The sequence below is a fragment of the Spermophilus citellus genome (assembly GCF_964194105.1).
Source record: "Spermophilus citellus genome assembly, chromosome: 8".
NCBI lineage: Eukaryota > Metazoa > Chordata > Mammalia > Rodentia > Sciuridae > Spermophilus > Spermophilus citellus.
Window position 1 is genome coordinate 55773823 of NC_138189.1, and position 16944 is coordinate 55790766.

The following is a 16944-nucleotide window of genomic DNA, read 5'->3' on the forward strand; positions in this document are numbered from 1 at the left end:
TAAAGCAACGGTGGTCAATTGCTAGCATGACACAAGCCCTTTGAAAGTGAAATTGTCGACCTGTAATGGACAAATGCCATATAAATTCTAAACTGGTTGGCTTAAAATGTTCTCCCGCACGTCCGGAGTACTGGAAAACTAAGGAATTAAAGTCAAAACAAACACAAGATTTCTATACAACGCAGACAAGGAACAAAAGGGGAGCTGGTTGGAAGACACGTTTCTCTGGTTTATCGTATACAAAGCTCAAAAGAATCAAAACCGTGAATCAACAGTTCAAGTTCCAGTATACGGATAGTAAATGGTACAATTTACTGCCTAGGAGAAAAAGGTTCCTTTTTAAAAAAAAAAAAAATCAGTGTCGCCTCTAAAACCCAGCTCTTTGTGCCTTCGTGCTACCGACAAGTTGGGGGTTACACATAAACACCCCTGGATATCTTGCCTAGTCTCCCACCTTAAGCACCAAGGCAGAAACGCATCTGGCCGCCTCAAGACGGTGCCGGGGCGGGTAAGGATCGGCACCAGAGCCGTCTTCTCCCTAGGATCGGGAGGGAAGCGGAAGGTGGGGAGAGGAGGACGCTGCCCCCTAGGGGAGCCGAGTCGCAGGCTGGGGGCCCGGGCGGGAGGGGCGGGAGGGGCGGGAGGCCGCCGGTAGGAAGGCCGCGCCGTCGGGCGGGGCGGTCCCTCCAGCTGGCGCGGACTCGGTGGGGCGGGCTGTGAACCGAGCGGCGGAGCCCAGGCACCCGCCCGCGGACAGGAAGAAAGGTGGCGACGGCGGCGCGGACGGGACGGGGCGGCGGCTCCTCGCCGTGACCCTCTGCCTCCTACCCGGGCTGGGACGCGAGTCCGAGGCGGCGGCGAAGCTAGGAGAGCATGGCTGAGACCCCGCCGCCGCCCACCGCCGGTGCTGAAAGTTGCTGCGAGGAGCCGAAGAGGGGCGGGGAGAAGCGGCCTGAGGAGCCGCGCAGCGTTGCTGTGGGGGGTGAGGACCCAGAAGGCGAGGCGGGGCCGCCGCCGCCGGTCTCTCCCTCCGGGCAGTCCGAGCCCGACTCGCCGGTGGCCGCCCCCTTCTTCCTGCTCTACCCGGGCGATGGAGGAGCGGGCTTCACAGCGCGTCCGCCGCCGCAGCAGCAGCGCTCCTGGAGGACCCCGCCGTCGCCGGGCTCCCCGTTGCCCTTCCTGCTGCTGAGCTACCCGAGCGGCGGCGGCAGCGGCGGCGGCAAGCACCGTGAGTGGCGGGGGATGGGGACGCCGGCAGGGAAGCGGGCAGTCGGCCGGGAAGGGCTGTCCCGGCCCCCGTGGAGCTCCGCCTCCCGCTGCTGCCCCGCCAGGCCGGCCGGGAGGCGGGGGTGCTGGGGCGGCCTTCGGGAGGTCCTGTCCCGGGACGCCCGGATGTGGGAGACGAGGATGACTGTGGTCCGGCCGTGGGATTATTTACCTCCGAGTGTCCCCAGGCCAAGGGCTCCTGCCCGGCCTGGTCTCCCTCCCCTATGGGGCTGAGCGCTAGTCCTCGCAGCCTCCCACGTGCTCGGGCGGGGGCGTCTAGCCGCCCACCAGCCTCCATCCCGGCTTCCTACCTCCGCCGGCCGGTGGATTGGGACCCTTCCCGCGTGGAGCCGAGGAGGGGCGGCGCCCACAGCCCCCGCGGCCGTGCTGGCCCGCCTTTCGCAGGTTCCCGGCGCAGCTACAGCCAAGTAGGTGTGGCTGCCGCGCCACCGAGGCCCCGGCGGTCCCAGCGGTTCTAGTGAATTTTTCACGAGCGTACACTCCATACCCGTAAATATGACAGATGCGCCTCCCCGAAAGGGAAGAAAAATCCGAAGCGCGAGGAAGATGATAAGGGAAAGTGTGGCTTACTTAGGAACCTGCCAGTTTTTCATCTTTTGTCAGGAAGAGGCCTCCACATTTGAAAGCCACCGTCACACTTGAGCCCTCAGAATGCAGGGAACCCTTTTGGGTGCTGAATTAGTCAACAAATGCATATTTCTACTGGCAATGAGCGGGCCTCTAGAGTAGGTAATGTGAGGATTCTTGCAAGAGTGTTAAATCTGGCATAAAAAGACAAAATCTCAAAAGTATGAAAATGTGGCTTACAAAATATGCTGTAAATGTCAGATACCTTGCTTGGGATGAGTGTTCCTGTTTTCTGTCTCTCCCACCCCACCCTCCACCCCCAGATCTTTCTTTATAAGTGCTCAGCACTGCCAAGAAAGTCTGACTTTGCTTTTTCTGCCTCCTGCTTCAACCCCTAGGAAAAGTTAAGCGTTTGCTGAATATTTCTTATGTGTATGTGCTGTGATTATCATGGTTAACATGTCTCTGTGAGCCTAATATGATGCTTTTCAGATGAGGAAACTGAAGATCAGACTAAATTATATGATTTGTCCTCAATAACAGCCAAAGAGAAGGAATGAAGTTGACCCAGATTCCTGGTCTACCAAGACCATACTCTTTAATCAAACATCAGAGATCCAAAACTGAGATATGGTTTATCAGGTTAACAATGAGAGTCTACTGGATTCACCCGGTGGTGGTTCAGTATTACTTCACTTTGTTACTTACTTGGAAATTGGATTCCAAGAGGAACCATTAAAAATCTTAGTAACAGCGGTGTAAGTGTTGGAATGGTCTGCACTGTCTCCAGATAGGAGTGTCTCACCTTAGCAGAAATGAATCTTTCTGTATAACAGAAGAGGTAAAAACAAAAATATAATCAACACTGGCAACATTTTTCTAAGGAATCTGCTTTCTGCTTTGTACTTAAACACAGACTCTTTTTCTTCTCTTCACAATTTTCTATTTCTGTGTAATTTGCTTATCATCCATATCAGTATAGTATGACACTCTTGTCAGTTTTTTGTGTAAAGATTATGTACAAGATACCATTGGCCAGTATCAGTTGTTTATATCTGAATTTCAGTTACTTTATTTGATTTGATTTTTTTTCTTTTTGATAAACATTGACTTTTATTTTTTTAAGTATTGTTAGAAATTGGGGCCTAAGTGTAATGGTGATCAGTAAATGGAAAACTTAAAGCTAAAATTTCGTGAGTATAATATTCTAGTTGAGCTTATAATATTCTAGTATGGAGTGATATAATAGCATATAAAAGTTCTAGAATTTCTTCATGGTCTTTTCTTCTGAAAGTTCATTGATGTGTAAGTGCTCAGAAAAATTGCTGGAAAAATGCACAGGTCTCATTTCCTCTGTCTCTAAAGACCAGTCACTAAAGACATTCATATTAATTTTAAAAATTAGTGTTACATATTTATTCAAATATAAAATTGACTTTAAAGTGTTTTTTTTAATTTTGAATTTTTAGTTGTATGTGATATTTTTATGTACTTTAAAACCCAAATCTACTTAAATATGAATACTCTAGATGTGAATGAAAATACGAAAATACTTCCTGGTTGCCCTTAGAGTCAATGCAGTATTGCTTTCTACAGTGTACCTAACTATCAGAACTCTGATTCTCCTGACTGTTCATTTGAGAAACTGAGATTAAATAGTTTTAAAAGACTTTTTTTTTTTTTTTTTTTTTTTTTTTGTACCAGGAATTGATCCCGGGGGTGCTTAAACACTGAGCTGAGCCACATCACCAGCTCTTTTATATGTTATTTTGAGACAGGGTTTCACTGAGTTGCTTAGGGCCTCCTTAAGTTGCTGAGGCTGGCTTTGAACTCACAATCCTCCAGCTTCAGCCTCCTGAAAGACTTTATTTTAATTAACAGAATAGTACTTAAACCTAAACTCAACACCAAATAATATGGGAACTAAGATCTGCTTCCTGAGCACTCAGTTTTTAACTCCTTGATGTATATGCCAAAAAGTATACTATACATAACAGCATGGAAAGACTGGGTAGTAAAGTAGTATTCTCTTTTTACTTTAGAAATTGTGACTATACTCAAACTTTTTAAATTAACGTTTACATTTGAATTTAGAAGCTTTGTTTTTAAATGACAGTGCTAATGCATAACAAAGAGGTGTACAGAGAAGTAGCCTAAACTTTTTAGGGTTTATGACATGTACAAAATTTTGCAGGATACAATGTTCATAAAAATCAGCTTTCATAAATACAGTATGAAAGAAGTCTTCTGATGTACTTTGTCTTTTTCTTAATCTTTGAGTGTCGCATATCTGCTCAGTTTTTTTCTAATTTTTAAATCTAATATTCTCACCAGGCAAAGTAATACATGCCTATAGTGCCAGTGGTTCAGGAGGCTGAGGCAGGAAGATTGCACATTTGAGGCCAACCTCAGCAATTTTAGTAAGACCCTGTCTCAAAATAAAAAATAAAAAGGGCCAGAGGCTGTAGCCCAGTGGCAAAGCACCCCTGGGTTAAAAAAAAAAAAAAAAAATACTCATATTCTCTTCTCTACCATACCTTTTTAAAATGTATTACATAAAAATTACAAGTAATAGTAGCACATAGAGCTACTGTGATTGACAAGATGTTTTATAATAAAAAAAAAATACAAAGGCTAGGAATGTAGCTTTTTTTGTTTGTTTTGTTTTCAAAAAATAGAAAAGTATACCTTAACAAAGTACTCTTTATGGGCCTTAACACATCCCCTAGCCACTTGTTTCTTTTTGAAGATACCTGTTTCTGAATTTGGTGAGTTTGCTTCCCAGACTTCTTCATGTATTCACAAACACATGAGTTTGTATTTCACGGTGCCTATTCCCTCTTGGTGTATGAAATTCCAAGCCAGTTCTCATCAGCCATCTGAAAAGGAGCTATATGCATGACATGGTGCAGTACCTTTTTTGGTGGTGGTGTGGTGTAAATCAAACTCAGGGCCTCACATGCTAGGCAAGCAGTCTACCACTGAGCTACATCACCAACTTCTGCAGTACTTATAATGCCTTCCTTTTCCATTCTAATATTACAAGTCTTCTTGTGAATAGACAGTGCGGACAAAAAAATGGCTTCTCCTTAGAGTTGTACGGGAGAGGCATTCCTGCCATTTGTACTGTTCATAGATTTTATTTACAGCTATTTTTCCAACTCTCAAAGCTACAGCCAACATTTATGTTTAAGGCAATAGCCCACATCTCTGTCCTTATCTTTTCTCTCCCAGTTAAAGCAGTGTACAAAATATCCCACTCGCAAAGAAGCAGTTTTCTTTCTTATTTGTATGTGCTGTTTTGAGATGGGAGGAGGCCTAGAAAAGGAATAAAAAGGGAAAAAAAAATCTTGAAAAAGACTGGCAGTGTTACTATGACTACCCACTTCAAAGTATACCTAACAGAGAGTGCCAAGGATAGTGCAGAGAATGAGGCTCTTGAAGGAACTGATTATCTCTCACAGAGCACTTGAAGAATCATAATGTGAGGAAAGAACTGCCAAATTACATGTAAACCCAGGAATGTGTTTAAGGGCAGAAAATCAATTTTATGTTTACAGTTTCATGTGTGTGTAAATAGAATAAAGAATATATTTGTTCTTCATATATTTGTTGTAGTTTATCCTCCATGAATATTTCTGTTGCTTTCAACTTTTTTTTATCTTTTACTTCAAGACAAGATCTTGCTAAGTTGCTTAGGGCCTCCGTATGTTGCTGAGGCTGGCCTCAAACTTGCAGTCCTCCTGCCTCTGCCTCCTTAGTCTTTGGAATTATATGTGTGCAGCATCATGCCCAGCTCTCTTTCTTTTATATATATGTTTTTTGTTTGTTTGTTTGTTTTTATGTGGTGCTGAGGATCAAACCCAGTGCCTCACATGTGCAAGGCAGGCACTCTGCCACTGAGCCTCAGCCCCAAGCCCCAGCACTCTTTCTTATTTTTTGATTTCTTAATAGTTCTCTAAAAAGTTTTATTCCTAGTTGGGAGCTGAAGATGCATTGATCCTTTCATCTGCTGTATGTTTTTTTTTTTTAATTTTGAAAAGATGAAAGTTTATTTGATTTTGTAAATATGGAATGACCTGCCCAAGCTGGGTGATATGGAAACAAAGATCAGGTCATACTAGTATAGTTCACCTTCATACTAATAGTTGTGGTTTTGTTTTGTTTTTAAATATTTTTTATAGTAGATAGACACACTACCTTTATTTTATTTATTTATTTTTATGTGGTGCTGAGGACTGAACCCAGTGCCTCACACATGCTAGGCAAGTGCTCTACCAACTGAGTTACAGCCCCAGCCCTGTTTTGTTTTTTTCACTGCTAGTTCTTGAAACAACAAATTGATCTGTGCCTTTTTAAAAGGCTGTCCCTTGATATGTTCAGTGTAGATTGGTGCCTCTGTCTATAATATTATTACTCATTAACAATTATTCATTAATCTGTTAGTCTTCAGCTCTTTTTAAACACAGCCCTTCCAACTGTGTTTAGAAAGCAAAACACTGGGGCTGGGGATATAGCTCAGTTGGTAGAGTCACTGCCTCACAAACACAGGCCCTGGGTTCAATCCCAAGCACCACAAAAAAAAAAAAAAAAAGACTATCTCTGAAAAGCAAAGCACTGTCTGACCCATTAATACAATTTTGTCAAATGGCAAATAGAAGCACCCATACCAGAGAGAGAGAGAACCTCTTAGAAATGTAGCACCTTCCAACAATATATAATTATAGATAAATGACCACTAGAGAACTGGAGATTAGCCCTTTAGAGTGTCTGAGTACATATGACTCCTTTTCACACACAGCTGAAATGACCTGGGACACTTGAACCTCTGAGGGTAGCTGGATCCTGCCCCAATTTCCTTTCTTGGGACTAAACTGTCTACTGTTTGCCTTCCTGATTCTTTTTGTTACCTCTCTACCTAAACTATCATAGTTTGTGTTCCTAACCAACTTGTCCCCTTCTTTTCTGCCTCCTTGCTTTTGTTTTACCCACTCTTCTGGCCTGGGAGTATCAAAAAATCAAATCATGGGCTGGGGATGTGGCTCAAGCGGTAGCGCGCTCACCTGGCATGCATGCGGCCTGGGTTCGATCCTCAGCACCACATACAAACAAAGATGTTGTGTCCGCCGAAAACTACAAAATAAATATTAAAAAATTCTCTCTCTCTCTCTCTCTCTCTCTCTCTCTTAAAAAAAAATCAAATCATATTCTGATGGGCAGAGCAACAGTTTCAGAATATTAGATTTAATTTCTGAATCTTGACTTTTTTGGGCTGCTCTCCTCCTATTAAGCATAGGTTAATTTTTTTTAATAGATAGACACAATACATTTATTTATGTGTTGCTGAGTATCTAACCCAGTGCCTCACTGGTGCTAGGCAAGTGTTGTTCCACCACTGAGCCACACCCCTAGCCCCAAGGTTCATTCTTATAGACAGAGTTTTCTCTTCATACTTTCCATCTTAGCTTCATTTTGGGTACTAGAGGATCCTAAAAGACATTTCATTATTTAACAAAAAAATTACTATAGTTATGTAACCAAAACAATTACCCATAAAAAATATGACCGGTAAGATAATAATAGTAGTGTTATTCTAACCCAAGTTTATATGCTCATCCCATGCAAAAAAATCAGTGTCTAACAGGCAAGTGTTTGAAAGAAAGAAAGGCTAAGTTCATTCAGTGGCCAAAGAATGAAGAGGAAATTTGCTCACAAATCAGCTTCTCAACTCCAAGGGGATGAGGGATTTCAAATAAGGAATAGGAATAATAAGGGAGGGACATAGGCTAACAAAGGAGAGAAATATTCATGTCTTTTTGGGAATAGGTGGAGATCTTCCAGGAACTTGGGTGCTACCTCTTGTTATTTCTTCATGGTAGCTGGTAGGTATCTTTAACTAAAGGAATAGCAGAGAAAAATGGCAAAGAAAGCGACTTTAGAGAGTAAAAGACAAGTATTGGAACCTGGACACAGTAACGTACACCTATAAACCCAGCAACTTGCCTGCTGAGGCAGGAGGATCCCAAGTTCAAGGTCAGTCTGGGCAACTTAGTGAGACCCTGTCTAAAAATAAAAATATAGGGCTGGGGGTGGAGTACTAGGGATTAAAGCTCCTGGATTTAATCCCTAGTACCAAAAAAAAAAAAAAAAAAAAAAAGACAAGTATTGACTTTAAAAAATATTCACCTGACAATATTCTGTCTTGCATCTTTTTGTTTGACTTTCACAGAAATCTGCATGTTAAAGGGGTGGAATTCTATCAAGAACTTAAGAGACCATGTTTTTCTAGTGTAGCTTATAGGTAGCAAAAAGTCTAGATCAATGATGATGAATGAATAGCAAAACTAACTGGATTTTTCTTTGTTGGATAATATTTTTTTTTAATATTTATTTTTTAGTTTTTCAGCAGACACAACATCTTTGTTTGTATGTGGTGCTGAGGATCGAACCAGGCCGCACGCATGCCAGGCGAGCGCTCTACCGCTTGAGCCATATCCCCAGCCCATTGGATAATATTTTTGAAAATTCCTTAAATAAATGAGTTGATTAAAAGATTGCTGTCCCTCCATAAATATATAACAGGCAACCTCACAGCCAACATAATTAAACAGAATTCCATTGTAATGAACTTTATGGGATATCACACTATTATATTTCTGTCCACGCCTTATTATCTTTTTAATTTTTTTCTTATAGATGGGCGCAATACCTTTATTTTATTTATTTTTATGTGGTGCTTAGGATTGAACTCAGTGCTTCACACGTGCTAGGCAAGTGCTCTACCACTAAGCTACAACACCAGACTTATTAATATTGAAACTTCTTCCTACAGTGCAAAGTGGCTCATGTTTCAGTTTTAAGATTTGTTTGGAGAAGTCAGTAATGCACCATTAGTATTAAATAATTTGAAATCATAGGAGGGGGGATAGAGTGTAGCTCAGTAGTAGAGAATGTGTTTAGCATGCCAGAGACCCTGGGTTCAATCCCTAGTACTAAAAAAGAAAAAAGAAAAGAAACTTTATGAAAGGAAATATTTTTAGAATTACAAAGCAGTGGTACTTGAGAAGATAATTATTAATATGATCATGGCCTAAACTGTTAGCTATATTTGAATAATTGTGAAAAAGTCCATAGTCTACCTAAAATTTTAAGGACTGCTGGCCAAGGTTGTATTCCTCCTGGCAAAGCCCATTTTAGTAACTGCCTAGCTCTAGACTTACTCAGTACCAAGCAGACATGACACTCAGTATCTGTTGGAAGGAATGGTGGGGCCAGATGGTTTGAAAGAAAGTCATGGGAACCTTGAAATGGGTAGAAAAGAAGAGGTTAGCAGGACTAGGCTGTAAGAGGCACATGGAAGGCAAAAAGTTGTTTTAGCTTAGAGTGTGGTTCTTTTAAATTTAGAAACTGTTGAGGGGCTCTCCACAGACATTTATCTGCTTCTGCTATCTTTTTTAAGAACTTAAGAAATCTGGTCACCTGATGTGAATGCTTGGTAAAATTCTGACCCATCATACTTCTTCCTTCCTCAGAACCCAAGAAACACCACAGTATGCCCTTTACTCAGATCTCCTTTTGACTTTCCTCTGTCTCAGTCATAAACACTGATCCCTTAAAGACCTTCATTTCATGTTGGGTTTTTTGTTTTGTTTTGTTTTGTTTTCTACTCTCAAAGACAGAAGCACTTATTATAATAATGATAAAAGCTGACACTTACTAGTTACTTTGCTAAGCATTTTACTTACATTACTTCATCTAACTCTGAAGAAGTTAATTCTGCCTCCGTTTCATTGTGAAGAAATGGACACAGAAAAGTAATTTGGCAAGGTCGTTCAATCTCTAAGTGGTAGGCCTAGGATCCATCCTGGGCATTCTGCCTCTAGAGTGCACTTGCTCTTCTGCTATGATCCTTCATCCCCTCCCACAACAGGAGTCTGGTCCTAGATTGAAGCCTCCTTTGCAGGCAACAGCTGTCTAGTTCCTTGTTCTACTCACTAAAGCCCTATTTTCTAAAAATAAATGAATGAATGAAACTCACAAGTCACCAGTTTGATAAAGTAGTTGCGAGTATGAACAGGACATAGGAATTTCATAAATACCTGTAATTGTTTCTTATCTATTGCCTTGTTCTGTATCTGTAATGATTAACACATACGTTTCCTATATGTATTAAATGAATGAATCTATTATGTATATATTCTGTGTTAAAATGACCTGTTTTGAGATCTAAATATAGTGGTTTTATAGAACTGGGGATTGATTTTCAAAGTTAAAGTAAAACGAGAATAGAGAGTACCATTGCAAGAATTTAGAATACTTTAGAGTTATACATCTATACCAACAAGCATCTGTTAGGAGTCTGGTATTTGGTAGGTGCTGTTTTGAGCAGATGCATAAATAACATGCAAAATAGACAGTTGCTTATGGAGAATATGTTCTTTGTGAAGCTAGTTATTTAGTTTCACTTTGCAGCTGAGTAAATCGAGGTATGAGGAATATAAATTTCCCAGGGTCATTGAAGTAGTCTGTAGCTTTACATAAGTAAATCATAGCTTACTGCTACTCATCAATAAAAGCAGTTTTACATTTTTCCTCTACTTTTTAAAAAATATTTATTTTTTAGTTGTAGTTGGGCACAATACCTTTATTTTATTATTATTTTTTTTTAATGTGGTGCGTGCTGAGGATCGAACCCAGGGCCTTGCATGTGCTAAGCAAGCGCTCTACCGCTGAGCCACAACCCTAGCCCCTCTACTTTTTTTATTGGTGTATTATAGCTGTATATAATGGTGAGATTCAATTTTCCTTTTTTTAATTATTGCATTATAGTTATACATAGTTAGGTTCATCCTGTCAAAATCATACATACATAGAATTTGATTTCAGTTCATGATCTCCCCCTTTCTTCTATCTTCTCTCAAGTCCCCCATTCTCCTTCGTCTATTCTGCTAGTCTTCCTTTCACTTATTCATTTTTTTATATTTGATTCTTTTTAATTATATATAGAGGTGAAATTCCCTGTGGTATATTTGTATGTGTCATAACATGATTTTAAGAATTCATTCTGCGTTGGCCTCCCTTTCCTATCCCCCCACTCTTACCTCTCGATCTCCTACTTCTACACTACTGATCTTCCCCTTTATGATATTCCTTGGTTCAACTTTTTAAGGAAGAAATTATCTCTAATATTACTCATACAGTGATTTATTTAACAAGTAAGAAGATAATGCACTGTAGTAGTACTGGTTTATTTCTCACAAAATAATTATAACTCATCATTTTAGTTATAGTGAGCCTACCGAGTGCAGAGACCTCAAATCAAAGAAACCTCAGAATAAAAGGTAGTCATAATGCCCTTGGGTTCTGGAAAAAGAAAGGTAGTGGGAGGGAGGACTGCATGTGAAATCATGATCTGGGCTTTCCACCAATGTCAGCATGATGATACCTCCTGAAAGGTATTTTTTCATGCCGTAGCAATAAGAAATTCAAGAAGTCACCTTCAGGACTGGGAATATAGCTCAGTTGGTAGACTACTTACTTTGCATGCACACAGCCCACACAGTTCAATCCCCAGCACCACACACACACACACACAAAAAAAAATAGTTGCCTTAAAAAGGAAGACAGGAGTTCAGAAGCATTGAACGCAGTGCTTCACATGTGCTATAAATCATCCACGTAAGTTGTTGGTCCATTTCTCCAGATGGTTTCATGGATACTGATTCTTTTTTTTTTTTTTTTTTTTTTTTTTTGGCGGGGGGTATAAAGGGATTGAACTCAGGGGCACTGAGCCACATCCCTAGCCCTATTTTGTATTTTATTTAGAGTCAGGGTCTCACTGAGTTGCATAACTCCTCACTTTTGCTGAAGACCAGCTTTGAACTTACAATTCTCCTGTCTCAGCCTTCTGAGCAGCTAGGATTACAGGCATGCGCCACCATGCCCAGCCTGATTCATTCTTTAAAGCATTAAATTGTGTGTTGAGTTTGCTCCAGGTGTGTGTGTGTGTTACTAAGGATTGAATCTAAGGCCGCACGCATTTGGGCAAGTAGTCTACCACTGAGCCATATCCTCAGTCTGAGTAGGCTCTTTAAAGTAGGTCTGTAATTAGTTATTTTTAAAAATTATTATCCTATTCATTTATCTTTTCCTATTTCTGATCTACAATTAGTTATTTTATAAAATTATTATCCCACTCATTTATTTTTTCCTATTTCTGTTATTAAATTTCTTAATATTGAAGTTCCAGCTGAGTGACTAAATGTGGCCATAACTCGTGAGATGGTTCTTTCAGCTCTCCCCAGAGTAGTAGAAAAGTGAATCAAGGACATTGTTCTTTATGATGCTTGGGAAGTGTTGGGTTTACTCTTGCCAGCACATAACAGGAAAAATCTGTGCTGGGTACTCAGTTTTTCAGAAAATTACCACTTATGAAAAACCCGAACTAAATGTGTAAGTTGTAGAGCAAAGTGGAAGATTTATTTTGTGAAGCATTAAGGTATAAAGTATGAAAGATAAAAACTGGAAAAAAAAGTCTTCAAATCTTTTTCTGAGTTGAGACTCATTTTTAGGAAGTCTTGTGAAGCTTATGAGAACAAAGTCTGTGATGCTGTGTTTTGCTTTGTTCATTTCTTTTTATTTTCTCTGGGTAAAATTTAGTTTGAGGGAAGAGTTGAGGTAGAGTGCTGAAATTGCAGAGTATACAAGAAAACAAACTTTGGGAGCGTCTACACAAAAGCAGTTTGGAATGACAGATCTGCCACTTGCTAATTGTATGATCCTGGAGCAGGTATTTGTATAAACATAAGTTTCCTTGCATGTAAGAGGAGATATTCATATCTACTTTGCAGCATTTTTGAGGGGAGTTGATGTTATTTGCAATGCACCTAACAGAAACAGAAATATAAATGATGGCAGTATCAGCTGAGTATCAATATACTTTTAAGAGGAATATAACTTCTGGCTTTGAAACATAAATCTTGTTTGCTTTGAATCAATCATAATGTGGAAATTCAGGTGAGGTAAGCAGGTAAAACATAGTAGATAATATTTTGGGGATTACTCTCTTGGATTTGAACTTCACCTGGCCTTCTAATTCTATCTTAAGGCCATAAACTGTACCCCTGCCTTCCTTACAACCATCTTACAAATATGTGCCATTATTGGCAGATGAGGTCAAACGAGAAAGTTTGTAATTAGTGTGTATATAAGGAAAAAAGTTGAGGTTTATATGTCTTACTCCTGACTTAACATTATTTTTATATGTGAAGCTAATATATTTACTTAGTGAAGACCCAAATGTAAAAGTAGTACTAAGCAACATTTAGAATCATTTTTATTAGTCTTCTACAAATAGTGCCTTTTTCATAGTAAATCAATTGCTTGTGAATAATGAATAACTGTGTTGAAGAAAAAATAGTGTTTACCTGAAGAACAGATATGACTCCTAGTGGAAGTATAGGTTTTCTTGCCCACCCACTCATTTCTTACTTCTGAAATGATTGTTGAGCCTGCCATAGACTGATAGATGTGGAAAACAAAGGTAATCAGCTTTTTGTCTCCTTGCCAAAAGTTTCAGTTGCTTTAGGCTTCCCTCCCTGTATCCTTTACCTGGAGAGAAAGGGATTGGAAAGGATCTTCAGAAGAGATGTAAGCCAGGTTTCTTGCTTAATAACCTGGATATTCCTGTTGTGCTGGTATGTTGTAATCAATCCACAAATGCTGAATGCAGGTGCAGTTGCCCTCTCTTATCCATGATTTTGCTTTCTCTGGTTGCATTTACCTTAGGTCAACAGGGGACCAAAATACTAAGTGGAAAATTCCAGAAATAATTCATAGGTTTTAAATTACATGCTCTTCTAAGTAGTGTGATGAAATCTTGTGCCTTCCTACTCCATCCTACTCAGAATATGAATTATTCCTTTGTCCAGTGTATCCATTCTGATGGTGCTACCCTCCCATAATTAGATCAGTTGTCCTGATATTATAGTGCAAGTAATCTTTATATAGTTATAACACTCACAATGCTCCCATCATTCACCTAATCTGGACATTGTATCATCTCACATAATCACAAGAAAAAGTGGGATTTCATTGCAAGATATTTTGAAAGACAGGCCACATTCATGTAAATTTTATTACAGTATATTGTTGTAATGATTCTTTTTTATTAGTAGTTATTGTTAATCTCTTACTGCTCCTAATTTATAAATTAAACTGTATCTTAGCTATGTATGTAAGCAGGGTTCATTCAGAACTATTCTTGGCTTTGAGCATCCTCTGGGAATCTTGGAACATATCCCTTGGATATAGTGGGGGGCTACTGTATTGGATCCTGGGCATTCAGATTCATTCGTGCAGTCATTGTTCCCTATTTTAAGAATATATGAGTTACTTAGAGTCTTGATGTCACAAGTACAGATAGTCAAGGCTGTTTGAAGTTGTGTTTCCAGGAACTACATTCAGTGTAATTTAAATGTTTCAATGACCATTTACTATGTTTTGAAGTATCATATGGCATAAAGTGAAACTATGAACTGTCTACTTTATGCTTTAGTGAAAAAGAAGGAAATAATGTTTGGCTAGAAAGGAATTACAATGTACTTAAATGTGAATGTGCTAAATGAAGACCCATTCATTTGGATGTGTAAACTCTGCTGCCTCCAAAAGGTGAGTCTGTCTTATGTTCAGTATCTAGATAACCACCTGGCATGCAGAGCACCTGTCAATGAATATTTGCTAACATAAATGAATGACTTTGGGTCCACATATAGGATAGTATTGGGATGAAATGAGATAGAAATAAATAAACCAGGAGTATTTTACAAATATTTTTATTTATTTATAAATACTTTATTTACAAAGTATATAAAGTATTTATAAATAAATAAAAAGGAACATTTAATTTTCCTTAATAACTTGCTGATTTTCATTCCTAATTATAAATAAGTATATATATACAGAAAGTACATGATTTATTGCTTGTCAAGTTTACAGTGGTATAAAAGTGATATATATCCAGCAGAAATTGTACCTTGAATTTTAAATTTTAGTCTTTTCCCAGTCTAGCGATATGCAGTTTGATATTCTCTGGAGACGCTGGGCAGTGGCAATGAGCTCTAGCTCCTAGTTAGCCGTGCAGTAACAAGGGTAAACAACTGATACTCTACAGTACACAGATGCTCCTTGACTTACAATGAGGTTACATCCAAATAAACCCATCATAACTTGGTAGTATCTTAGGTCCAAAATGCATGTAACCTTGTGATAGAACAAGGTGCTTAGTACACATGAGGCCCTGGATTCAAGCCTCAGGACCGAAATGTGTTTAATACATGTAACCTACCAAGCATCATAGCTTAGCAACAGTACACTGTAGAATATTACTTGTATCCCCTTGTGGTCATTTGGATAACTGGGAGCTGTGGCTCACTGACACTACCCAGCATCCCAAGAAAGTATTGTACCAGCATATAATTAGCCCAAGAAAAGAGCAAAATCCAAAATTTGAAGTACATTTCAACCAAATGGATATAATTTTTGCATGATCATAATATTGTACATCAAGCCATTGTAAGCCAGGGACTGTATGTACTGTGCTTCAAAGCTATGATGTTTGATAGGTTAGATGTATTAAATACATTTTCAACTTAAAATGTTTTCAATTTAGGATAGGCTTCCTAGGATGTAACCCTATCAGAAATCAGCCTTTGCATTTTTATCTTGTACCTATTTACACTCCTAACAATATGAAAGTGCCTATTTAACCACAGAATCTTGTTCTTAGCATTTTTTCTTTAAGCTCAATTTCAATTTAAGTTGAAGCATTTATAAAATTTTAATATTATTCAAGGGAACTTTTTTCTTTTAACTTTCAGAAATTAGGTAAATCAAGATGTCCCCCTGATAATGATGGGAGACAGAGGCAAGTGGTGAGAACAGGAGATTAAGGGAATAATTCTGTAAAATGGGACTACAATGCTGACCCCCACATGCTTTCTTTTCCAAGAAGAAATTTAAATGCAACCCTGCTTAAGTGGACAGGATATGTCACATTCCTCAGCTTATTACTTCTTATCTTTAAGAGAGCTGCAGGCCTGAAATAATGTCAATAGAGGAACCCAAATTATCCTGAAGAGGGAGACTTTTGTGACCTTTTCACAGACCAGATACTGGAACTCAGGGAGATAAGGATTATTCTTTCTAACCATAAAATCTGTAAGAATTTGTGGTTAAGAATCCAATTAGAACCCGCCAGCATGGCCTAAAGTGACCTAGAGTTGTCATGGCTGTAGGTCAAAAACAAAAAATAACAACAACAAAAATAGTCAAGAGGTGGACCTCTCTAGAAACTTCTCTGTGATTCCCAATAAAATAAGTACAGAAGAGGCACACTGTCCCTCTCCAAGAGGACCTATTCTTTCCCTTGAGTGTCCCCCTTTCCTCTTTCCCATCCCTGTAATAAACTCATTCACTGCCTGTTATTGGGAGTGACATCTGAAATCTTTATGACTTGATTGTAAGAACCTAGGTTTGAAGAGTGGGACAGGTCTTCAGGCTGCCTCAGTTTCCCAGAAGGCCCCAAGCTATTACAGTAAGAATCCCAAGAGCCAGGGGCAGTGGCACATACCTGTAATCACAGTGACTCAGGAGATTGAGGCAGGAGGATCACAAGTTTGAGACCAAACTCAGCAACTTAGTGAGGCTCTAAGTACTTAGTGAGATCCTATCTGAAAATAAAAGATAAAAAAGGGGCTGGGGATGTGGATAGCAGTTAAACACTCCTGGCTTCAAAAAAAAAAAAAAAAAAACCACATTAAATTAATTCATTTTTTTAAAAAATCTCTAGAACATAGCCAGGCTCAGTGTTGCACACCTGTAATCCTAGCAGCTTGAGAGGCTGAGGAAAGAGGATCACAAGTTCAAGACCAACCTTGGCAACTTAGTGAGATCCTGTGTCAAAATTTTAAAAATTTAAAAAGAGCTATAGATATAGCTACATGGTAAAGAACCCCTAGGTTCAAGCTCTAGTATCACCAGGGGGGGGAAAAAAAAAAAAACCTAGAACAGAATAGTCTTACTTCTGTTTCT

General features: G+C 39.4%; 1 protein-coding gene across 7 annotated transcripts in view; it reads left to right on the forward strand.

Annotated features, from left to right (window-relative positions):
• The window catches only part of RUFY3 (RUN and FYVE domain containing 3), a 75738-nt gene continuing 58794 nt past the window's right edge, over positions 1 to 16944 (forward strand). For 2 of the 7 annotated variants that reach the window (XR_014023378.1, XM_081304899.1), the window contains exon 1: positions 5 to 1228. Coding sequence is in view for 6 of the 7 variants with exons in the window: in XM_081304899.1 (XP_081161025.1) it covers positions 874 to 1228 (355 nt within the window). In the remaining variant the exon portion in view is untranslated. Of the gene's footprint in view, positions 1229 to 16944 lie in introns of all 7 variants that reach the window. The other 5 variants (XM_081304895.1, XM_081304894.1, XM_081304897.1 and 2 more) reach the window with 5 other exon arrangements.